The 24707-nt window shown below is 45.4% G+C and overlaps 3 protein-coding genes across 5 annotated transcripts; 2 read left to right on the forward strand and 1 right to left on the reverse strand.

The window, feature by feature from the left end:
- Positions 1-363: 363 nt before the first annotated feature.
- On the forward strand, positions 364-2905 carry cryaa (crystallin, alpha A). 2 transcript variants are annotated; one of them, XM_085447338.1, is made up of 4 exons: positions 364-936; positions 1070-1297; positions 1516-1638; positions 2230-2905. In XM_085447338.1, exons 2-4 carry the CDS (start codon positions 1100-1102, stop codon positions 2437-2439), a joined length of 531 nt encoding a protein of 176 aa, XP_085303464.1. In that variant the 5' UTR covers positions 364-936; positions 1070-1099; the 3' UTR covers positions 2440-2905. The 2 variants fall into 2 exon arrangements, with proteins under 2 accessions (XP_085303464.1, XP_085303463.1); XM_085447337.1 differs by having other exon boundaries at positions 364-1297.
- A 296-nt stretch (positions 2906-3201) lies between these two features.
- hsf2bp (heat shock transcription factor 2 binding protein) lies at positions 3202-15827 on the reverse strand. The gene is made up of 9 exons (XM_085447336.1): positions 15769-15827; positions 14853-14988; positions 11939-12036; positions 11608-11757; positions 10835-10979; positions 10597-10714; positions 4183-4286; positions 3794-3993; positions 3202-3383 (listed from the first exon to the last, which is right to left on the reverse strand). Exons 1-9 carry the CDS (start codon positions 15811-15813, stop codon positions 3354-3356), a joined length of 1026 nt encoding a protein of 341 aa, XP_085303462.1. The 5' UTR covers positions 15814-15827; the 3' UTR covers positions 3202-3353.
- ankrd10a (ankyrin repeat domain 10a) lies at positions 13370-24707 on the forward strand. 2 transcript variants are annotated; one of them, XM_085447335.1, is made up of 6 exons: positions 13370-13878; positions 17258-17410; positions 17986-18077; positions 23870-24096; positions 24170-24232; positions 24330-24707. In XM_085447335.1, exons 1-6 carry the CDS (start codon positions 13798-13800, stop codon positions 24644-24646), a joined length of 933 nt encoding a protein of 310 aa, XP_085303461.1. In that variant the 5' UTR covers positions 13370-13797; the 3' UTR covers positions 24647-24707. The 2 variants fall into 2 exon arrangements, with proteins under 2 accessions (XP_085303461.1, XP_085303460.1); XM_085447334.1 differs by lacking the exon at positions 13370-13878 and adding an exon at positions 16207-16411.

Consider the following 24707-nt stretch of genomic DNA (forward strand, 5'->3'; position numbering starts at 1 on the left):
CTGATCTGATAACTAATAATACTCCAAAGAGAACTCTCAGGCCAGCTGACAGGAAACAGGAAACACAGATCGGGCCTCTGCTGCACCCAAACTTCTCTCCAACACTTTTTAAAACCCGTTTGAAAACACATTTTTACTCTCTAGCTTTTGATCGTGACTGAGTTTTGTTTTGTTCTTTGTGCGTGTTCGAGCTACTTTTTTACTATCTACAGCACTTTGGTCAACCTGTTGTTTTTAAATGTGCTTATCAATAAATGGATTGATTGTTCCTCAGGATTTTGCTGTGCTGCCATGCTCTTTATAGAAAGAAGAGGCTTTCTCCTAGAAGCCCTTCAAGCCATACTTGTTCAGTCCTACTCTTGTGAACTTTAACCTGCTAATTGAGGACTGTAGAGTATGACATGCAGCTTCTCTCAGTACTGATGGTCCGACCTTGGGAAGAATTTGCGAGGCCTGCTGAGGTCCAGACCGGTTTTATTTCCCCCTCATTGTAAAATGCTGGAATTGAAGGGCACACTTCCTTTCTCACATTTCTCTGTCAGCTGTTGTTCCATTGACTCTGGACTGCATTGTTACTAAATCTGCCCGTCATCCAAACACACAGGCAGAACAATACCACAGCATTATGTCACCGACCGACTGACAGAACAGATCTACGTGTATGTGTGTGATGCTTTGTCACACAGGTGAAATCCCTGTGTGTCTTTAGTTGGCTTCCTGAGCTCATTGTCTCTCCCCTCCTCCTCTCCGTCTAGCACAGTTTGTTTTGGCAGCCCCGGGTGTCTGATGTGACTACCGCTGCGTCCCAGCAGGGACTGGACCTAGTGGTGCCCCCCCATCCTCAACCCTGATTCTGCTGACAGGGCCCAACCCACCATGCTGAGATAATGCCATTCCAGAGGGATCGTGGCTAAAGCCTCTCTTTCTGGCTCTCAGGTATATAAAGAGGAGGCAGCTGTAGAGAGGGGAGCAAAGCACTCTGAAAGCCTTCTTCAGCCACTGCTTTACTGCCACCGTTCTCCCATTCTTACCTCATCTCCATTTTTCCTCTGCTGGATTCCCCACCAAGCCAAAGTAGACCAGACTGTCTTCAGTTGCCATGGATATTGCCATCCAGCACCCCTGGTTCAGACGTGCCCTGGGCTCTGTCTACCCTGCCAGACTCTTTGACCAGTTTTTTGGAGAGGGCATGTTTGATTACGACCTCTTCCCTTACGCCGCCTCCACCATCAGCCCCTATTACAGACAGTCACTCTTCCGCAACGTTTTGGATTTTTCCAACTCTGGGATCTCAGAGGTAAAAAATATGGATTTAGTCTCATATTCTGTGGTTATTAGAGGATAGACGGCGTACATCTTTTGTTTAATACATACTTGTATTTTGTATGGGGTTTAGTTAGACTGAAAGCTAACATCTACTGTGCTCCATACAACGTAGAGTCAAGAAATGAAGTTGTTGACCTAAAGTTTCAGAAGTTAAGGTCAAGAGATGTTCTCTGTGTCTGTCTCCCTCAGGTGAGATCTGACAGGGATAAGTTCACAGTCTACTTGGACGTCAAGCACTTCTCTCCCGATGAGCTCAGTGTGAAGGTCGCTGACGACTATGTGGAGATCCAGGGCAAGCATGGAGAAAGACAGGTAGTCCTCCTCTCAGATGCACACACCACGAGTGAGTGAGTTAGACTCATAGGACGTAAAGGCTTCCTGAGGGATTTTCCAACACGAGTCAGATCACTGATCAGAGATGTAGCAACAAACCACACGTACGTACGTAACCACGGTGCTTAGACATACAAACCTGTTTATGTTAGACTGTGAGAAAGTTCCCTGTAATATGTAGGAAAGGTAAAAGGATGTATTTGATCACATGAAGATGCCTTCTGTGTTGTTATGGGGTGTAATAGGTGTGTAGCTAGGTGTCCTCTAGCCTGGACATTATCATTTTATTTTGTGTTATTAGTGGAAATGAAAAGAGGAAAAACAAGTCATGTTGGACTGAAAAGACTAAATAGACATTTAACACACAATACTAACTTATCCTGGCTCACAACAACTCCACTCAGTTTGTCACCCGTCTTAATAGACCTGGGTTGGTCTCTTACTTTGAAGGCTGAAACCCTCAGCAGTTAGCAGGAAGCAGTGTGTGCTCGCTCTCTCGTGAGAGTGAGCTGAGTGAAGCTTTCCCTGGACTGACAACGGCTTCATGGCATCAATACTGCTGTTTTTCAGGACGACCACGGTTACATCTCCCGTGAGTTTCATCGCCGTTACCGCCTCCCCTCTAGCGTTGACCAATCATCCATCAACTGCACCTTGTCAGCTGACGGTCTGCTGACTCTGACCGGACCAAAGGTCAGCGGGGGGAGCGAGTCTGGCCGCAGCGAGCGCAGCATCCCCGTGACTCGTGACGATAAGCCCAACGCTGCCGCCTCCTCCTAGAGGCCAAGTGCTGGTGGGTGACCCGGGGCACTGAAGGAGCTCAGCCCCGTGAATAACCAGCATCAACTGGGATGGACGACTCCAGAATTCTTCTTTCCCCCTTTCCTTAGAGGATATCTGTGTCTTCCCTGCTTCTCTTTCTATAGTTACTTCTTAACTCATTAGTATCACTGTTTAAAGTATAACAAAAATCGGCCCGCCAAGGCAGTCGAGTAAGAGGCGCTGGAGTTTTTAAAGAGAGAAGTCATCTGGAGACACTCACATGGCCCAGCATGTTTCAGAGCAGTCCTCTGACAGGCTTTGAGCTTGAAACAAACATGTTCTGTACCAGCCCTGGTTTCTCCCATTCATGTTCTTCCTCTGAAGCCTTTGTCTCACATATATCCTGTACTGAAGTCTAAGCTTTGTTCAGTGGATATCTGCTCACTATTCAAGTCCATACTAAAGAAGCAATAAAGCTGTACAATTAACAAAATGCAACCCCTGTGTGGTCTTACTCCTTTTGCCCTTCTTCTTATCAGCTCAGACTTTGTTTTGATGAATCAGGAAGAACAGAGAGAGTTTCTATAAGATAACAATGATTTCAGTGAAGCGATTTTAGCAGAGTATACAGAGGGTGAGTGACGTCTGCTCGTGCCTTTAGTCCATGGATACAGCTCAGTGTGTGCAGCGTGGGGGTGACTGCACAGAGAACAGATCAGTGCAGAAGACCTTCAGAGCAGTTCAGTCCTGTGCTTCTGCTGTACTGACACGACACAGACACACTGCAAACATCTTTACTAGGACAGGTTTAACAATGCAGATCTACATGCACTTTAAGCACTAACAATGCACAGCAGTGTGAACATACATAGAAGCTGAACAGTGAACAATGCAGTGAGAAAGGCTCTTCTTTCACTTCAAGTCCTCCCTCGTCACACACGGCTCTGTTTGCAGGCCCGGCCCTGGAAACACACCATGTCACAGTCTGTGCTCAGAAAGGTCAGGGATGGATCTCACGGTGATGTGAGGAAGGGACAAGTGTCTACATTTGCATGCAGTGCACAATCACACCAGCTTTAGACTTTAGATCTGCCCGTGTGAGACATCAGTGCAGTTGCTTCTCTATTCAGCAAAACCGAGACTAACAGCCGAACCTAAAACACACTAACTAGTGCTTTCACTAACTGTTATGTGATAAATTACCAGGTGTGAAGAAAAGTAGCAGTGAAAGACTCAGATGCTAACAAAAGAAGCAAAACAGGTGAAGTTAACCTGAACACATACCAAGTCCTCATTTCTGTCCTGACAGAGTTAGTGTGGTAAACACAATGACTGCAAGAGCAGGGAAGCAGGGTTCATCATACTGTGGTACCTGTTGGAGGGCCTGGAGGTCCTCCAAGGTCTGCAGAGCAGTCAGTCTCAGGCTTGGCTGCGTGCTGGCAGCGAGCCTGCTGACGCGAGCACACAGGTCTGGATCCAGGAGCGAGGAGCCCAACAGGAGCAACACATCGTCCTCTAACAACATGGACTGCAGGAGACGCAGGGAGTGGAGACACACCTCCCAGTGTCCGTCTACAGACACACAAATTAGATCCTGGAATACACAGTCTGTGACACTGACAGTTTATTCAATTAACTATATCAGTGTCATTGAAGGTTAGACTTGAGACGGGTTGTAGGCCAGAGCTAGAGCACAGTGTCTGCACAGTGTCTGTGAGTGATGGGCAGACACTGTTGTTGTTGGAGCATGCAGCAGCTTACCATCAAGCAGGCTCCAGATGAGAGGGAGGATTCCTTGGTTCTCACTCAGGTACTTCAGTCCTTTGAGACTGATGCTCACGTTATAGAGCGCCATCAGCATCAACCTGCAGCAAAGCATCACCGTAGTGAACAGCAGTCCACACTGCAGAGAAACACTGACATCTAGTGGCCACAACATATCAACACATTCAGATCCCTTTTAAGAGCTTTTAAAAAAGAAGTTTAATAAAATTCCAGTGAGTGAGTGGTGGTTGGTCAGCACTGTGAAACTATGATGTTCGTCAAGTTTGTGGGTTTCATTGTGGTCGTATGAGCTCTGCACACTGTTGCAATTACAGGTATTTACTTTAGTAGGTCCCTTTTTATTAACACATACCACACACAAACATTACAAACTCTTGGTCGCTATAATAATAATAATAATAATAACTCTATTTATAAAGTGCTTTCAAACAAAGTGCTGTGCAGCAATTTGAAACTAAAAAGATGAATAAATAAAAGCGATGAATAGCAGTACAAGTAAAACACAATACAAGTTAAAAACAGTAAGAATTTAAAAACTAAAAGCCACAGAATTAAGACCTGTACACAAATGTGTGTTCAACACATGGAGCACGGGGTGGAACATAAAGGTGTAAAAGGTCGGAGAGGTATGAAGGTGCCAGTCCGTTTAAAGCCTTGTAGGTGAGCAGCAGGACCTTAAAATCTGCTCGAACCTGACGAGGTAGCCAGAGATCTCAGAACAGGGTAATGTGCTCAAATTTCCCAGTTCTTGTTAAAATGCGAGCAGCTGCATTTTGCACCATCTGTAGACCTCTGAAACTTTTCTTTGGAAGCCCAGAAAGAAGAGCGTTACAATAATCAATACGTGAAGACACAAATACATGGACAAGAACCTCTGCAGTGTCGCTTGACATAACCTGTCTGATTCTGGCTATGATCACTTTAACTTTCTACTAATATGTCAATGAAAACAGAATCTGCATCTTTCTATCCATGTGCTGCTGATGATCAGGGTGCAGCCAGCATGGGCAACAGTGTGAGCAGACATGCCCAAACCTCCATCTCCCACTGAACATCCTTCAGCTCTTATCATAGGACACCGAGGCATTCCCAATTGAGAGACATCCCAGCTGGACATCTCTGAAATATCTCACATATGAAGGGTACCAGTGAGGTGGCTGCACCGTATCAAATGGCTCCAATCCTCGTGGAGAAGCAGCAGCTTTAATCCGTGTTGGAACTACTTATGTTGTTTGTCTTAATAAAATGTTAGAACTTCAATGCTAGAAGGAAGCTCAGGAAACAAGGAGACATCAGAACACAGATCAAGTTTTTAGACACGCCTTTGTATCAGTTTGAAAAGCTTATGTTACGTCAAAGTGTCCATGTTGCCCAGCAGGGCGACAACAATACTCAGCCTTTTATAGCTGAGGGATAAGAATGATGACAAAGGAGGCACAAAACCTGCAGCCCAAACTCTTCTACAAACTGTTACATGGATTTTATATTGTACAGAATGAGAAGCCAATAGTCACTCACAATTACAGCAGCTGGAACTGCATGGAAACCTGGACCTACAACCCTCTGGAAACCAGATTCCAGCTGTTATCAGCTTTTTAATAAACATTGTTGACCTTACTGGTTATAAATGGGATCATTCATCTTGGCAGACTTAGACTGATGAACTGATGAGTATATAATTATACTATACTGATGTTTATACCAGAGAAGATCTTAAAATGGAGCGAGTACGTTTAGCTCATAGCATTACCGTTAACTGTCACACTACAAAATCTAACTCAAATAAAGTCCAAACCTCTGTGAACACTCTTTAAATGGAGAGTCCTCTTCACACACTGAGGTTAATTATGGAGTTCCACAGGGTTCAGTGCTAGGACCAATTCTGTTTACATTATACATGCTTCCCTTAGGCAGCATCATTAGAAGACATAGCATACATTTACACTGCTATGCAGATGACACCCAGCTCTATCTCAAATTCAAATTCAAATTCAAATTTTATTTGTCACACACACACAACCATACACAGTATGACATGGGGGTGAAATGCTTGTAGCTGTACAATGCCCGACCATTAAATGACAGAAGAAAAGTTTTACAATATTTACAATTTACTACAAAAATTTACAAATTAACTTAGGAATTTACAGTAAAGAATGTGCAAATAGCAGAAGAGATTATAAAGATAAGGATTATAAATTATAGGAATTATAATTTATAATCGATCGCAAAGGTAGTATTGGTAGATCGCATGGCATTAAAAAAATAGATGCCAGCCTATCATCCATCCCGTCACTTGATTGATACAGGGAAGCCAGTCAGATGACATCAGATTTTTTCTGACGCTTAGGTCGCTGCGCATGCGCAAACAGCGGCGCGAAGTGTAGTAAAACTGACAAGCTAGTCAGCGAGTTAACTCCAATTTTTAGCTCTCGGTTTTTTCTCTTAAACCTAGCCGTCAGCAGCTACTGTCCAGACTATGCATCCCTGGCTGATTCAATTCAGTGCAAGTCATCAGAGTAAACTCAGGTAATGACAAAAAATTTACATAGTTAATTGTGTTATGAAATATTGGATATTGCGGTTATGCATGTATATACATTGTAGATATAAAGAATCCTCAATATATTTATAAATAAGTATATGTTTTGGATTTTTGTAGTGGGTAGATCATTTTGACTTGGTCATTTTATAAGTAGCTCACATGCGGAAAAAGTGTGAGCACCCCTGGTGTAGATGGACAGCAGGTCAGGGAGCTCTGATTGAATGATGCGTTCTGCCGAGCGCACCACCCTTTGCAGATCTCGTCTGTCCTGCTTGGTGCTGTTCCCAAACCAGGTGCAGATGTTTGCCGTCAGGACGCTCTCGATGGTGCAGGAGTAGAAGTTCTTGAGCACCTTCAGTGGCAGATGGAAGTCTCTAAGTCTTCTGAGGAAGAAGAGACGCTGATGGGCTTTCTTAACCAGGGTGTTGATGTGACAGGACCATGACAGGTCCTGAGTGATGTGGACACCCAGGTATCGGAAACTGTCCACTCTCTCCACTGGCGTGCCACTGATGATGAGGGGTTTGTAATTCCTCGCCTGCTTTGTAGTGAAGTCCACGATCAGCTCCTTAGTCTTGCTGACGTTTAGGAGGAGGTTATTCTCCTGGCACCAGGTCTCCAGGTTCCTAATCTCCTCCAGGTAGGCCGTCTCGATGTTGTCGGAGATCAGGCCCACAACAGCAGTGTCGTCAGCAAACTTGACAATGGAGGTGGTGTCGGATGTGGCTACACAGTCATAAGTGTACAGTGAGTACAGCAGGGGGCTTCAAACACAGCCCTGAGGCACTCCAGTGCTGAGTGAGATGGAGGGGGAGACTTGTTTTCCTACCCTCACTGATTGGGGTCTGTCTGTGAGGAAGTTGAGGATCCACTGACACAGTGATGAGCTGAGTCCTAGATCCGTCAACTTGGTGAAAAGCTTAGAGGGAATTATTGTGTTGAATGCTGAACTGTAGTCCACGAACAGCATCCTAACATAATTCCCTCTGCCAGTGTCCAGGTGACTCAGGGATGTGTGGAGCAGGTGAGATATGGCATCGTCTGTGGAACGAAGCAAACTGAAGTGAGTCGATGGTGGCAGGAAGTGAAGAAGTGATGTGATCTCTCATCAGTCTTTCAAAACACTTCATCACAATTGAAGTCAGTGCTACTGGACGGTAGTCATTGTGGCAAGCGGGCTGTTGTTTCTTTGGAACAGGGACAATAATGGACCGTTTGAAGCACGTGGGAACCACAGCTTGGGCCAGGGAGAGGTTGAAGATCTCCGTGAACACCGGTGCTAGTTGATCAGCGCAGGCTCTAAGGACCCGGCCAGGGATTGCATCTGGTCCTGCTGCCTTCCTGGTGTTCACCCTCCTGAAGGTGTTCCTCACGGCATGCTCTGTGATGACGAATGCATTTTCTTCACTGGTGCACTCCGAGCGCGCGCAGCCGTTTGTTGTTTTAATTGCTGCGGCGTCGAAGCAAGCATAAAACGTGTTCAGCTCATCAGCCAGTGAAGCATCGGCATTCATCATTGAAGAAGCTGGTCGTTTATAGTCCGTTATAGTCCGCAGTCCTTTCCACAGGCTCCTAGAGTCGCACTGTCGTAGCTGTGACTCTAGTTTTTCCCCGTAGCTCCGCTTTGCCTTTCGGACCGCGCTGCGCACGTTGTAGGACGCAGCCTTGTATAGGTCCATATTACCGGAGACAAGCCCTTCATTGTAGGCAGCGGTGCGTGATCTCAGAGCGTCGCGGATGTTTTTATCCACCCACGGCTTCTGGTTGGGAAACGTTCGGATGATAGTTCTTTCTGCTGTGTCGTCCGCTAGTTTCCCAATAAATCCCACAACCGCTTCCGTAAACATGTTGATGTCATCAGAGCTGCGCCGAAACATGTCCCAGTCTGCGTCATCCATGAAGCCAGATAACACACACCAATGAGTTCAACTGCAGGAATGTCTTAAAGACATAAAGACCTGGATGGCCGCTAACTTTCTGCTTCTTAATTCAGATCAAACTGAGGTTATTGTACTCGGCCCTGAAAAGCTTAGAAATATGGTATCTAACCAGATTCTTACTCTGGATGGCATTACCTTGGCCTCCAGTAACACTGTGAGGAACCTTGGAGTCATTTTTGACCAGGACATGTCCTTCAACGCACATATTAAACAAATATGTAAGACTGCTTTCTTCCATTTGTGCAACATCTCTAAAGTTAGAAATATCCTGTCTCAGAGTGACGCTGAAAAACTAGTTCATGCATTTATTACTTCCAGGCTGGACGACTGTAATTCATTATTATCAGGATGTCCAAAAACTCCCTGAAAAGCCTTCAGCTGATCCAAAATGCTGCAGCAAGAGTCCTGACAGGGACTAGAAAGATGGTAAATGGACTGATTCTTATATAGTGCTTTTCTACTCTCCCGGAGTGCTCAAAGTGCTGTATACAACATGCCTCATTCACTCAATCTCCCAACTGCCCACACTGACTCTAAACTGAGCGCTTTTATAACAAAACTCACACTCCGATGGATGCATCGGAGAGCAACTTGGGGTTAGTATCTTGCCCAAGGATACTTGGCATGCAGACTGGAGGAGCCAGGGATCGAACCACCAACGTTCCAATCAGTAGGTGACCTGCTCTACCTCCTGAGCTACAGCCACCCCGAGAGAAAGAGAGAGCAGATTTCTCCTGTTTTGGCTTCCCTTCATTGGCTTCCTGTTAAATCCAGAATTGAATTCAAAATCCTGCTCCTCACATACAAGGTCTTCAATAATCAGGCCCCATCTTATCTTAATGACCTTGTAGGACCATATCATCCTATTAGAGCACTTCGCTCTCGCTCTGCAGGCCTACTTGTTGTTCCTAGAGTATTTAAAAGTAGAATGGGAGGCAGAGCCTTCAGTTTTCAGGCCCCTCTTCTGTGGAACCAGCTTCCAGTTTGGATTCAGGCTCAATCAGGTGACACTGAATCCCTGAGGCTGGTGGGGATTCCCATGATGCACTGGGTGTTTCTTCTTCACTCACTATGTGTTAACAGACCTCTCTGAATTGAATCATGCTTGTTATTAACCTCTGTCTCTCTTCCACAGCATGTCTTTATCTTGTTTTCCTTCTCTCACCCCAACCAATCACAGCAGATGGCCCCGCCCCTCCCTGAGCCTGGTTCTGCCGGACGTTTCTTCCTGTTAAAAGGGAGTTTTTCCTTCCCACTGTCGCCAACGTGCTGCTCATTGGGGTTTTCTCTGCATGTATTATAGTAGGGTATAATATATAATAATATTAGATTATATAATATAAATATATAAAGCACCTTGAGGCAGCCGTTGTTGTTATTTAGCACTGTATAAACAAAACTGAATTGAAAATTTAATTCAATTTAACCTGAACCGCTGAAGTGCTCCCAGTGATGCTTACAAAGGAGTGCAGCATAGTGGAAACACACCCTGTCACAGGCTAACTAAAAATGTGTGGCTGCCATCAAAGTCTGCACAAGCCTATTCTTAAAAAGACCCGGATGTTCTCCTGTTACTGTTTCATTCTAATAAAGTGTTTCAATGGTGTGGACCTGACTCTGATCCGTTTTCACTTACATTTCACACAGTGTGCAGACTTTTTGAAAACTATGTTGTGAATAAAGTCAGTACAGCTGACCAACACTGAGGCTCACTGATGGTTTCAAATTAAAATCTATATTACTGAATGAAAAATGTAGGAATTTTACTTTGCAAATGACTGCTTTAGAGGAAAGTAAAAGTAGGTTTGATCCTGTTATGATTCATGGATCAAACATTGTGTCACGTTCTTGTTAACTCTATTCAATCCTGATACATATTAATGACAAAGAGGTTGATCCACATACACTTTCAGTCTGGGGAAGACACCAGGCTTCATCAACTTGAGAAGTTTCATCAAAGTGTCCAGCAAGACATGCGCTGAGCTTGACAGGAAGTCCCGCCCCTGCGTTACTGCTGCTACATCTGATTGATAAGAAACAAAGAAAAGTCAGCTGACAATCAAGCAGTTATTCGTGTTGATGGAGGTTCTAAGAAAATGTGCTTCGACACATCCTTTCTGACTGCTAGAAGCTTCAGACTCACTAGTAATGGTCCCAGCCACTGCCAGCACAAACTGGTGCTCGTGGGAGTTGTAGTCCTCAGTTTGACTTTTCTCCTCTTCATCCAAAGACGTGACAAAGCTCTCGAGAGTCTGAGCAGCTACAGCAAGGAAGGCCTGCAGCTTCCCCTGAAGTGTGCGCACGCACACGCAACACACACACAATCCAGCAGCATTAACATCTGCTGTTACAAATACTGTTAGATCATGTCTCAGTGACCGACAAAACATGGAGCCAATTTAATTTGGAGAGAGAAGAGAAGGAGCAGAGAGGATGCTCTTTTGTTTGCACTGCATAAAATTATTATGTGGAACGACCAAAATATATGGAGCCATGTTTCTTTTGCATCAAACACTTTAAACAACATATTTTATTGTTTCAGCTAAAGATGTACAACACAGTGGTCAGAAGGTCATTTTGTAATTATACTGTGTTGGTTTGATCAAGCAAGTCAAACTAATTATTGTGCATGCTGGGACAAGTTTGTTACTGTGGAAATGATTTTTGATTTTTTAAAGGCAGATATTTGTTCCGGCTGCAGCCCATTCCCAAAACACTTGTGTCTCCTCCTACTGGGATTAAACTGGGATCTGATGTTCATGTATTGAATACTGTTTCACTTTCAGCTGTGGCTGCACTTTATACAAACGCTACTGACCACTAACATGTATCCCTGTAGCCATATTTGGGGTTTTTGTTACAGGGAAACAAGTCCAAGTCCACACACAGAGACAGAAAAGACTGAACATGACTCACATCAGCCAGCCAAAGTGAGACGGTGTCCTCCTTGGCAGAGCAGCTCCACAGCAGACTGCAGGCAGCAGATCCCAGACCAGAGCAGAAGTCTGCCTGCTGCTGCAGCTCCACTCTGCTCTGCCACAGTTGCTCACGTAACAGCAGCTTTTCCTGAACATCCATTCACGTGGATTCAGTGCAGTGTCACATACAACAAGTAATAAATGACAGCATGGCTTAAAGCAAGACAAGCCCAAATTCATCAAGCAAGTCCAGTTTCCTCAGTGGGATACCAGAAATATTTTCATGTTATTGTTATGAGTCCATTTTCAGGTCTGACTGTCGCTCTCACCTCTTTCTCTTTTTGACTCTCAGTTTGCACAGCATCCAGTCGAGACTGCAGGTGCAGACACTCCTGCCTCATCTGCTCCTTCACAATCTGCTCCTTCACTAAACACACACACAGTTTGAGAGCAGATATTCTTATGTAATGTTTCTAACACTAGTTTTCCACAACATGAAACTTTGTCAGCTTTAAGGTAGAGTTTTGGTCCCATTTTGATTGTGTCATAATCTCCCAGTCCTGTAAGAGGCCGGCAACCTCTCCGGAGTATAACCGCCTCTAATTCCAACCCCTGAGACCCTAAACTGAATAAGTGGCTGAGAATCGTGATTTATGACACGGTCTCCATGGTGGCGGTGAGTGTTTACCATGAGAAAGCAGAGACAGGGTTTCACTGCGGTGGTCCTGGGTTTCTGGACCTTCTATGGGTTTGTAATTCTTTTCATTTTCACAGGGACAAAACAACCAGTTAATAGTTAACAAACTTTCTTTAGTGGGGGACACTGAGGCCTGAGCCCTTCATGGAGTGTAGCACACAGGTGAACCAGGGGGAGGACATGATATTAGGGGCCATGGAGTCTAAGCAGTGAATGGCAGTATGCAACTTAAAAGTCCGCGTCTTACACACAGCACACTGTGTGGTCTGTGTGTGCATCTCCCACAGATGTGAACTAGGTTTCATGTAGTAACAGACTTGATGTTCCTGTAAAGGAAGAGGAAAAAGGATAGCATAGTGCTCAGAGATGGACAGGTCAATACAGGGCACATCTCAGGTCCAGTGTGGGACCTCTTAGATGATATGCTGCGTGCTGCTGGAGCAGTCTAACAGTGGCATACATTCTGCAGTAAAGGGGCAGCTGTGAGAGTCAGTATGGGTAAGGAGGCGTGTGGAGGAGGACAAGCTGGGGCTTCTGGGGGTGGTAAACAGGGTCGAGTGGGCAGAAGAATCCGAAATGCTGTCGTGCCAAAAAGTGATTTCTGATTTTTCCCTGCGTTTTTTTTTTTATGTCTAATATCTTTGCTTAGACAAAGATATTAAAGGAAATTTAAAGAAGTTCAGGCGCCTTCTTCCAGGCTCCTTAGACCACCATGAGCTGGATGACTGAGCACCTACACAGATAATCAGACCAGTCCTTTGGGTCACTTCAAATACCTTTATAGAGCTGTCACGTTATATTTGGCGCAGTGCTAGAGCCCTCCTGAAAAGGACATTTTTAATGTCAATGACGGTTTTTACCCAGATAAATGGGTGAAAAACCTTAAGTGCAGCGTCTATCATGCAGGCAGGTCAGTGAGAAAAATAAATGACATCTCGGGGGTTTTCAGCCTCAGCACAACCTTTATCATCCCCGTGATGCATTCACGGTGGTGCTGATATTTCAGCATCTCTGCAGCGCTATCGAGGAGGAGCGACGGGAAAAAAACGCGTGTGACAGATGGAGGAAGATGTCACAAAGAGAGGAAACGGAAAAACCTTACATGTGATGACTGATTCGTTTTAGACTTTTAAATCACACGTGATGTTTTGCTGAGCTGGCTTTTTGTTCGTGTTTTTCAAAGGTTGCATGGAAACAGCAGGCGGCTGGTTAGAGTACGGCGGGGTTCGTAAAGAGCGCTTCTCAGCTTTGTCGCGATGACGTCTGCGCCTGTCAGAGGACATCAAGGAGCATGCTCAGTGTCACGAGAGATTTGATGACATCATCATCCAGGAGCGAGGTGATGGCAGAGATCCAGCAGAACCGACGGGACATATTTCATGGTCGCCATGTCGGAGCACAAGCAGCTAGTTAGCAAGTTAGCCTCTGTGCCAGAGCCAGAGAGACGGGGAGCACCACCCTAAAGCCAGGCCGTGGCAGGCGGAGGCCAGGATGCTGGCAGATCGGGCTGCTCTCAGAAGAATGGTCCAGTGGAAAGCAGCGGGGGTGACAAACAGCCGGACACAGCAGCAGGTGAGGACACCAGGCACCTAACAGCACCCAAGATACTGTCTCCATGTCTTTAGGAGAATTTGTGGAAATACCACATATTCACTAGTTTGACAGGCAGGAAATACTATTTTTGTACCCCCACCCCAAACTGCTGAAAGCTGGGAACCTGGCATAGCTCGGCGTGGTGTGCAATGTCTTCCAAAAAAAGACACGACCCAATTCTTCTTATATTACCACAACATACTGTGGTGAGACAACATCCTTCGTGAATAGCAGTGCTAAATGCCTGTGCAGGTCATGGTAACCTAAGGAGCTTGGAAAGAAAAGCAACTGGACTTCTTTAAGGTTCTTGAAGATGTTTGAAGAAACTGGTGGAGAGTCCCAGGTGGCTCACAATACCAGTTGTCTGCCACCTACAATCCAGTTTGGAGATCCCTTCCCAGGCACCTTAACAACCACTCACATCTTGCCAGTTGACCTCAACAGGTCAGGTGAATTGGTGAAGCAAGGTCTCACGATGGTCTCACCCGAAACCTCTGCTGATAATGACCCACACCCTTTTTCACACCTTGACTCATGTGGTGAGACACATGATCAGCAGTGGGTCAACTCCCACTAGGGTCCCACCGGGGACTCTCTTAGAACCGAAGAAGCTTCTCGGATGAGAGGTGAAATGTCTTCAAGAAACTTAAAGTCCAGATGCTTTTCTTTCCAAGCTTCTTAGATCAACAGTGCTGTATATTTACTGGGTCAGGCCCGGGTCAGAGTAGAAGATAAAATGAGGCTAATGAGAAAGCAGGTGCACCTGGCTTTCCTTATCACCTGTGAGGGCTGTTAAACAGACCTGGCTCCACTGACATTAGACAACTCTGTCTCTCTGTAGCTGGATGTCTTCAACAAGCCTTCAGGTTTATACATTAACTGTATATGTTCTGCTCTGTGATACACACAACACCCTCGTGTTTACAGCAGGATCAGAGTGGAGTTCAGCATACTTGTCTGAGCTGCTTGGGCTTTATGCAGCATCTCCATCAGATCCCCATTCACAACTCTGGGCAGGAACTCTCTAAGCTGCATGACTTCTGTGGTCAACTTCTCTAAATCTCTCTTCCTCACTCGGATAAAGCCACCCTGGAAGAAAAAAAGATAGAAAAAGACTGCATCCTTCTTTGCCACAGATGCGCTCATTTAATTGTGCTTTTTTAGATTCTAAGTAATCCATAGACAGACAAGGAAACTATTAAATATGCACTCGAGACCAGGCAGAGTGTGATAAGGGCTCAGTGTAAACTGCTATCACAATGAAGCATGTCTGTAGGATGGCCTAGAAATAAGCAATGGGGACAAATGAATAGAAAACACAGAAGGAAAGTCTTAGGTATGTGTTGGCCGACCATGTTCTGCAATATCAGCTTCAGTGCACTGATTCTCTGAGTTTTAAATCATCACCATCATTTAAGAGGTCTCTGCTGAGTTACTGGTTTAACTTAATTAAGTTCAGACAGACTTTACAGTGTCTCCAGAACAGAGACACTTCCTGTAGTTTCTTCATTGAAATTATGCACAGCCCACATTTTTAGTTTTATAATGTAATGTAAGTCTACAGTGTCATCTCAGGGTTTGAGCACACTGCCTAAAGATGGCTCTGTCACTCAGATAGTTGTATTTGAATTATAACAAGGTTAAAGGTTTAGCTGCTGGCTTGAAAAAGTCCCACTTTTATTAGCCAGGTACGCGTTTTAACTCTGTACTTGTAGTAACCACTATCACAGATTCATCGAACACTGAGAGGCCCAGTCTTTGGACTCCAGCCGGTCTGACGAGGACAAAGCTAAAGATGCCGTCTTTGTTCTCCTGATTAGCAGGAACAGCAGGCAGGTTCGTCCGGGGCTGGCTGGCTGGGTGTCTTACCTTTGCCTTTTGGCTCGTCTTTTTCCCGCCTGATAAGGCTGCCATGTTACTGCTGGTTGGTGAGTCTGCTTCTGGGGTCACAGAGACCAGCACTCAGTTTATTACACAGCTAGCAAAGCTAGCACGTTAGCTAAGAAATGTTTCTGAATCCACAGACAGAGGTTTGAGTTGTTTAGTGCCACATCACCAATGTTTTTGAATATATTGGACACATAAAGATGCTCACCAGTGGTGTGAGTCAAAGGACTGAGGACCTGTTCCTGGCCGCTTTTTAGCGCAGACCGCCCCAAACACACGGGACGTAGCTGTGAGGCGGGCTCCAGTCCGGGTTTTACGGCCTGCGAGAGAGCTGGGCTCTTCCTTTGTGTTTGAACTTCTTCAGTGTGCTCCGTGGGACCGGTGCGGTGGAGACAAGCGCTTCCGTTTGCCCTCTCTCAGCTCACTCATGTCTGGGGGACTAGAAGCCCGCTTCTCCGGGGATGACGTGTTTGTGAGCCGCTTCCCAGTGCACCGTGCCTGCCGGGATGGAGATGTTGGGGCTCTGGTCCTTCTGTTACAGCAGCTGTCAAACCACATCCATCTAACTGCCGAGGACTCCTTCTATGGATGGACTCCCATTCACTGGGCTGCTCACTATGGACAGGTTAGCATGCAATCACTGGGTATTCAATAGTGGTGTCCATGAAACACGAAAGAGGGTTAAAATAGGTGTGCACTTTTGCCTGCTGCTGTGAACTGTAACCACACTGTGTGTATTATATGTTTAAACTCCAACATGGCGGCGGACAGCGCTCATAATCAAGCTAAAAGATTTTTTCCTCTTTAATATTTCGCCGCGCTCCTTTACTGTGTTTGATTGGCCCAAACAGTTATGTCTGAGTACCGGCGTACAACAAAGGTTTTTTAAAGACAAAAAAAAAAAACTTGACGTGTTTGGAGGTTTTCATTGGTTCAGTAGGAGCCAATCGCTTTTTAGGCGCCAAAATCGGCTCAAAACAAACACGAAGCCTGCGACGCCGCAACAGCCTCTGTTCTCTAGAAATATAAAAACTTGCTCTCTGTTTTTTTTATTTTAATTTATTAGATGATTAATTACTTCTCGTACGATTCTGATCTTCTTCATTTTATATCACTGTCTTTACCAAAGCTCTGCTAGAAGCGTCTCTTCAGCCACCTTGAAATATCTCCAAACACTTACTGGGCACATGTTTTAAGCAGTGTCTGGATGTACTTAAACTTTTTGCTTATACGTCCCTGTAAGCGGACCTTAAGTGGGATTTTTAAATATGTCTAACAACCAAAGTCAGCTGAAGCCTGCTTTGAGAACAGCACGCTGTACAATACTCAGGTGATATACAAGGAGAACTGTTGGAGATTTCTTACAATGAAAGTGCGTCAGTGCAGAGGTCTCCTCTGAGATCTGCAGCAGTGACATACATGAGCAGTGTGTCACTGTGATTCTTGTATTTGTTACTGGCATGTGGCACAGCTGGAGTGCGTGATGCACCTGGTGGAGATGGGCTGCGAGGTGAACAGGGTGACCAGCCGATTCAATCAGACTCCAACACACACTGCAGCATTCGGAGGACATCCTCACTGCGTGGTGTGGCTCACTCAGGCTGGGGCTGACGTCAACAAGCAGGTCAGTGTGTGGAAACTCACCTATTGTGTAGTATTTAATGCTTAATGTGGTGCTGTTTGCATCTATGAGTGTTATCACTGAATATTTGAATTTAGGGACCTCTGGTTTATGCATCTGCTGTACATAAGTTAGATGAAGTTCATTTTATTGACAGTGTCTCCAGCGTTGTTCACACTAAATATGTACTTGTAGTCATGGTAAGGTTTTGGGACTGAACTTGTACTTGCAGCAAAGCTGAAAAGATAATTAGAAATGGATGCAGAGTTCACAGTGCCAGCAGTACTCATGAACCCGAGCTCTTCCATCAGTGGCCCAGGCGTGGGCCGACAGGGCAGGAGCTTTCACTGCTGCTGGTCACCTTTTATTTCAAAAGAGCAGTGCACAATAATCTGAGCAGTGTCACCACAGCTGCAGTCCTGTGACTGTGAACATTTTCATATTATGATATTGTCTCCTAGACTTCGATTGGTCAGTAATATTAGTGTCATTTTTGCATGTTTATAACACAGTTGGCTTGTGCTATTCTAACAGCTTCATTCATATCTCAAACCTTACAGTTTACGTTGTGTTTTCAGGACTTTGTTGGTGAGGCTCCCATTCATAAGGCAGCTCGGTCAGGTAGCTTGGAGTGTATCCAGGTCCTTTTGATAGCAGGCGCTAAACCGCAGTAAGTATCCTCCAGTCTTCGGTTTAGTAGTAAAGCACCACAGAAGCTCTGGCACACAGAGTGTGAACCACAGCAGCTGCTACACGTCTTAGATTTGAGTCATGTAGGCCACACATGCTCAGCAGGTCTGGTCAGAATAACTACAGCTTTTATTTTTACTGTGAAATTTACTTTAGTGGGAAATCCTGCAGCTCAGTGCTGTGCTTCAGATATCCCGCCTGAGGTAAACCCAGAGGAGGAGGAGGATGTGGCATCAGCCAGCATAATTTCTGCTGACTTGTTTTTGTTTTCCTGATTAACAGGCTGCGTTTGGCGTTCTTTAGTGCTGCGTGTTTCCTCATGCTAACAAAGATCAGCTGCTGTGGTTCTGCCGTGTTTTCTGTTGTCCTGAAATCTTATTCTTAGTGTCTCATCAGCTGTTGGGAGGGAACAAGCCACAGTGGTCTACTGTTAACATCCTCGCAATCATTTTCCATCTGTCATCACCAAGATGAAGATGTAGTGAAGTTCTGGTACAAACAGGTGACATGAAATAGTCTCAAGATCCTTGATTCAAAAAAAAAATAAAGTAATTGTCCTTAACTGTCCATAAGGAAGTTACAGCAGAAAATCCATTCTGTGGCGGTGTAGTAAATAATGGCCTCAGGTTCTATTAATACTTAACTTAGTGAGAACATAATGATAAAGACCAGTTAAAATCTGTGCCAAAGCTTGCTTTATTGGACAAATCCAACTCATAAAGCCATATGTTTTACAAATCTTTGAACTGAGATAATCTATCATTTTAAGAAAAATACGAGCTGATTTTGGGTGTGACGGCAGCAACACTTCACAAAGAGTTGGGATGTTGGATTGGAGCGATCAGAGGTTCAAAGCAGAAACAGCTGGAGGAAGAATTTACAGTTAATCAGCTGGTAACAGAGAGGGACACGTTCAAAGAGGCGAGTTCCTCAGAAGTAAAGGTGGACAGAGTCCATCAGTCTGCAGAAAACTGCAGGTTCAGAATAATGTTCCTCACTGTGAACATGTCATCACGGACAGTAATGATGGAGCTGATTCACAGCTCTGCGTGTCATCCACACATGCAGGATAAAGCTCCATTATGCAGAGAAGAAGCCAGATGTGGAGTGGGGTTGCATCAGTGCCTGTGGACAGCCTTTCCAGATATGCAGCTGGCACATCTGGAAAGGCTCCATCAGTGTGTGAAAGTACATACAGGTTTTAGAGCTGTAGAGGTGTTCCATCCACGTGTTTCAGGGAAGCAGACGGCATCTACTCCAGCATCATGGCTCATTGTAGAGGAGTCCGTCTGCAGAGCTGGCCTGCCTGCAGCCCAAACTGTTCACCAACTGAGAACATCTAGTGTGTCATGAAAGCAGAGCCAGGACTGACCAGAGCGGGACACCGGTCCTCTCCCAAACGTGCAGCAGCCGCTCTCCTCAGCTCACACGTGTTTACAGACTGTAGTTAAAAGAAGGCAGGAGGCTGCACAGTGATGAACGTGGCCCTGTCCCCCTTTGTTGCTGCCAGCACATTCATAATGACCTTACTGTTTCTCAGACGGTTCATTTTAGTTTAAAAAATGTTTTCTGTGAATCAGAGTTTACGACGTTCTGCGTCGTACAAAGTGTCCCACTATTAAAACGTGTTTCAGTGGCCGTTCCCTCCAGTCAGCTCGTTTGAGTGCCATTTGCTTTAAAGAGTGATAGTAATGTTGTGTGTGTTGTGTTTTGTTCAGCAGCGGCTCAGGTAAAAATCCTCTGGCATGTTTGTCATGATGCACAGCGGAGAAAAGTAGTGAGTGTAAAAGCAGAAAAGCTCATGTTTTTATGCCTGCATGTGGCACAGCAACAGCAGTTGAACATGTAAATATGCTGTGCTGTAATATAAATGGAGACAGTTACACCACCTGAGACTCCATAATAAGAGGAAAACACAAGAACAGTGATCAGACTGTGGCCTTTGTCTTTGCTTTCTCCTGAAAACTACACTCATTTATCATTTAGGCTTTTACCTTAACCTACTGTTGTAATGAAAGCAGAAAGTTCTCAAGAGACCGTTAATAAAATTATAAAATATTTAATAAAAATGATAAAGTAGCTGGGGCAGTAAAGCAAGGAAACATGGCTCTCCATTTACTGAGCAAAAATATTGAGAGACTGTTTAGTCCATCGGTGTCAATACCTGTAGACCATTTTTTAAATTATTTTTATTAAATATTTAGTCTCAGAAATGTTCTGCTTTTATTGAGTTTTTCTCTTTTCTGATGACCCACTGATGGGACGTGATTCTTGACCAACACAGAGCGCCTACAGGGGGCGCTGTAGCGTTCTGTGTTGAAGTCTGGCTGCTGTGAATGTTTTAAATGGAGAGAGGAGCTGTACCTGTCAGTACCAGCAGAGTTTCTGATCTCACTCACTGAGCTCTGCAGTGCGTGATCCTGTCAGCTCGGCTGCTTTTCCTTCTCAGCTCCCACTAGATGACACTGAGCTTCCAGGCTGGACGACTGTATTCCAGGAAGTCCTACAAACTCCCTGAAAAGCCTTCAGCTGATCCAAAATGCTGCAGCAAGAGTCCTGACAGGGACTAGAAGGAGAGAGCAGATTTCTCCTGTATTGGCTTCCTGTTAAACCCAGAATTCAAAATCCTGCTCCTCTAAATAAAACTGAAAATGAGAGCAACAGCAACCTCTGAGAGAGATGGAGCGCGGCTGAGGACGACTGACGAGTAGTGACTGATTTCATTCTCATGCAAAGAGTTTTTTTGATGGTTTAAATGAATTTTTTTAGGCCAGTTTCCAGGGAAACCATTAACTGTCTAATGACTTGAATGTCCTGTAGAAATAATACGACTACTTTACAGAATCCTTGACAAAACTGATACAGATTGAAATGTTTCTGCTGTTATTAGCAACTGTAAACTGATTCATGCGTCCACTAACCTACCAAATAACCACTGAACACAGTATTATTAATGTATTTAATACTCACTTGAATGTCTTTGTAACTTTTCCCAAGAGAAATCAGAGCTTTGAGACTCAAACGTGAGTACTCACATGAGCTTTTCTGCTCAAGGCATTTGCACACTCATTGAAGGACATTTTAACTGTTTTGAAATCAATATAAAGATGTGTTTTTGCAAAATGTTATATATTATGTTAAAAAAACAAACAGCTGTGATCTTGATTGTCAAATTGTGCTGGCAGAAACAAACACCCTGCACGTTGTGATGTTTTTCAGCCTTTGAGTTTGAACTTGATTTTCTGAAGTTGTCCCAGAAAGAGGGAGCAATCCAAATAGGCACTGCAGAATCTGCCACACGTGCATCTGCGAGCAGCTTGCAGTTGTGCCACTGAGTGCTCACTATCGCTTCCCACAGTTTCTGCAGCTGGCAAACTGGCGAGGTATTTCCTGCAGTGATTGGTTTCAATGCTAACAAAGCACTCACGATGACTGTCATGTTTAGGCATGCATGCTTAGCTCTCACCTCACTGTTTACATACTGTGTGCTAATGGGACACGCCTCAGCCTCACTAATGATTGGAAGCTTAGTCTCAGGAGTACGTCAGAGTGCAGTGCTGTGCTGTATGTTACAAAGACAACGGAGCAAATTGGACAGAAAAAATAGATTTGTGTCAGAATTTGCAGCAGGTAAACATACCTGTAAAATGAAATGTCTATTTTTGTAGGTTTTTAACCAAATTACATCTGCACTCACTGGCCACTTTATTAGGTACTCCAGAGGAAAGAAAAGCTTAGACTTGATCTCAGCATGTTTGAGAGGTTATGTGGAAACATCTGTGGATAATCAGAACTTGATCTGTGGTTTTCTACAAAGCACAGCTCATTTCCTAACGATGACTCACTTCTCCTTCTGTTCAGGGCTTTCAAACCCAAACCACCCCAGCATTACAGAACAAAAGCTTCAGCGCTGTGAGCTTACTTTAGAACATAATCGAAGCTTAGAAATCACAAAAGCATGATCGTTTTCATGACAGCACAGATGTACTGTGTAGGATATCGGAGCAAAATGTTGGCGATTCCTGTGTCCTGATTGGTCCTCCAGTTTCAACCTGATGTTGTTCTTTTTCATTTAGGACCATGCATAGACCACATCTCAGACGGTTAGAATATTAGGGGAAACCGCCTCTGTTCTTCATCATTTCATTCAAAAACCTAAACTTTCATATCTTCTACACTCCTTGTATCCATTCTCAGCCGAGCCGAATGTTCACAGCGGTGCAGACGCTGCTCAGCATCACCCATCAAAGTGAAAAAGTGCAGCGGAAGATCAGTCAGAAAAGTCCAGCTTCATTTATACGTGGCTGAGACTTCACGAGTGTGGAGGGGAGGTGTTACTGCTCTCCAGGTTGCTCTGATGGCCTTTCTGGGTTTTTGGGTCGGCTGGTTCTTGTTTTCCTCTTCACATAATCTCTATAGCTCAGGTCAGGTGAGTCGGCTGCACATCACTCGCTGGGCCCACGTCCTCATTTTAGGTTTGACAGCATTTTAGCAGGTAAAGGTGATGCTTGGACATGAACTGAGCTGCGGTTTGGGGAAGGCCTCGAAGGGGACTGGTGACGGCTCCCGGGCCTGGCAGATCCCCGTGTACTAAATAGAAGTGAAGAAGTTAAGGAATTGAGAACAAGGAAGGAGGGAGGGAGGGCACGTAAAGGAGAATGAGCAGTTTGCAGAACTGGGGGAACCTCTGTAGATGACAACTAGAACGAGCGTGTTTGGAGGCGTGGTCCCACTCCTGAAATACCGAAACATGATGTCGATAAATGAGTGTCTTCACAAAGCTAATGAGAGAAGCATGAAGAGCTCCAACGTCTGCTGGTAGATGTCTGTGTTGACTTTGGAGCAGCACCAGGAGGTGACATGTGAGCAGGGATCTCAAACTATTGACGTGAAGAAATATAATGCAACTTGGCATTGGAAATGTTTGTTGTTGTTGTTCTGTGCTACTTGAACACTAGCGTGAGATGGCAGTGGCCCACAGCTCATTTCAGTTTGAAAAGAAGACTCTGGACCTTCTCCTCCTCCTCCTGAGATGCGCTGCTCTGTTATCTCTGGTTCAGGCTTGATCTGACCTCAGCCCACTCCTGTCAGGCTCTCCCAGGTTCTTGAGATGACTTTTCTTGACACTGATTTCGAGGCTGAGGTCATGTCTGCTGCACCTTTTCCTGCCGTGCTTTTCCCTTCCGGTCCACTTCCATGGAGATGCTCCAGTACGGCTGTGAGCAGCCTTCTGTGGCTGCTCATGGATCCTTCCCAAACGTGACGTCAGCAGTCAGACGGTGTACGTCCTCGAGACTGTCTGAACCGTAACTTCCTCAAACTCGACATGAAATATTCTAATAATCTGAGATGCTGGAGTGCAAATTTTATGATCCAGCATCAGAATGAAAACAAACAGGTTGAAATGTTTCATTTTGCATGAAATGAATGTAGAATATTAACAATACAAAAAGAACATTATTGATAATATCCAGATTGTATTATATCCAGTTTTGGGAGGCATGCACACGGCTTTCACATCTGTGTGATAGACAGGAAAATAAACAGTTTGAAACACGGCCTGTCGTCTTTAGCTGAAACGTGGCGGTGATCGCGGTCCTGCTGTGTGTGAGTGGGCAGGTTAGTCACAGCACGTGTTGCAGGGTGAGACCATCAAGACTCGGACTGGTTTTCTTCGATCGTGATGGTTTCTTCTTGCAACATTAGAGCTCTGATGGTTTGAGGTGCTGTTACCCAGGATGCACTTTGTCTGACTTCATTCTTATTGTTTAGTTTAGAGAATGCAAGCGGGCAGACGGCAGCAGACCTGGCCCACGCTCAAGGCTTCCACGACTGTTTCTGCTTCATCTCCAACGCCCAGAAGCACCTGCAGCAGCGTAACGAGGGGAACATAGTGCAGAATGGAGGCGGCGCCCCCTGTGGTCTGGGCGCGCTCAGCAGAAAGAGGCAGCTAGCCGCCCTGGACGCGGGCCACCTGAAAAAAGCCAAAAGGGCTGATGGTAAGAAATGTTTACGTGTCAGGCGTGTGCGCGGTGCTTGCTTGTTTGCTCTTCTCATCGTGCTGTGCTGCAGGTATGCTGGTGCAGAGCAGCGCGCTCGAGGAGCTGGAAGCCATGAGCCTGGAGCTCAGCGCAGGTGGGTTTGCTCTGCGTGGCAAAGCAGCAAATGGCTACAACAATATCACATGATCTACCTCTGATCCCATTTTCTCTGCTGCTGTGTTTAAAAGCAGATTTCAACAACGGGCATCTCCACGCTGCGCCTCCTCCTCCGCTCTCTCCAAACTCTCACTCTCCGCCACGTTGTCGGCGGGCTTCAGCCGAGATGTGCGGCTCGCTGCACCTGAGCAGCAGCCCGGGCGGCTGCGTCTCCAACTGGCCCGCGTGCCTGGGGCCAACCGGGGTGGACTGTGGGGATTTCTTGCATTATGGACACTACCATGGCTTTGGCGACACGGCCGAGGAGCTGAGTGACAGCAGCTGCATCCGGGCGGAGCATCCATCCAAGCAGGCTGTGGATGGCAGCATCCACCTATACCACGGCTCATAAACCGGAGGCTTCGTCTGCAGGCAGATGTGCTTCCACTAAACTTTAAAGGATTACCCTGGCG

This window comes from Copadichromis virginalis, linkage group LG23, assembly GCF_057382275.1.
Source record: "Copadichromis virginalis isolate Kocher_CV1m ecotype Utaka linkage group LG23, C_Virginalis_male_GT1.1, whole genome shotgun sequence".
Classification (NCBI taxonomy): Eukaryota; Metazoa; Chordata; class Actinopteri; order Cichliformes; family Cichlidae; genus Copadichromis; species Copadichromis virginalis.

Bases quoted from the DNA above. Each gene is read 5' to 3' on its own strand.
- cryaa (XM_085447337.1), top strand. From the start codon at position 1,100: ATGGATATTGCCATCCAGCACCCCTGGTTCAGACGTGCCCTGGGCTCT. The intron at 1,298-1,515 runs GTAAAAAATATG...TGTCTCCCTCAG, and splicing joins CCAACTCTGGGATCTCAGAG to GTGAGATCTGACAGGGATAA. The intron at 1,639-2,229 runs GTAGTCCTCCTC...GCTGTTTTTCAG, and splicing joins GCAAGCATGGAGAAAGACAG to GACGACCACGGTTACATCTC.
- hsf2bp (XM_085447336.1), bottom strand. From the start codon at position 15,813: ATGGCAGCCTTATCAGGCGGGAAAAAGACGAGCCAAAAGGCAAAG. The intron at 11,758-11,938 runs GTGAGAGCGACA...ATGGATGTTCAG, and splicing joins AGAGTCAAAAAGAGAAAGAG to GAAAAGCTGCTGTTACGTGA. The intron at 10,715-10,834 runs GTGAGTCTGAAG...CTTATCAATCAG, and splicing joins AGTGGCTGGGACCATTACTA to ATGTAGCAGCAGTAACGCAG.
- ankrd10a (XM_085447334.1), top strand. From the start codon at position 16,214: ATGTCTGGGGGACTAGAAGCCCGCTTCTCCGGGGATGACGTGTTTGTG. The intron at 17,411-17,985 runs GTCAGTGTGTGG...TTGTGTTTTCAG, and splicing joins GGGCTGACGTCAACAAGCAG to GACTTTGTTGGTGAGGCTCC. The intron at 24,233-24,329 runs GTGGGTTTGCTC...GTTTAAAAGCAG, and splicing joins GAGCCTGGAGCTCAGCGCAG to ATTTCAACAACGGGCATCTC.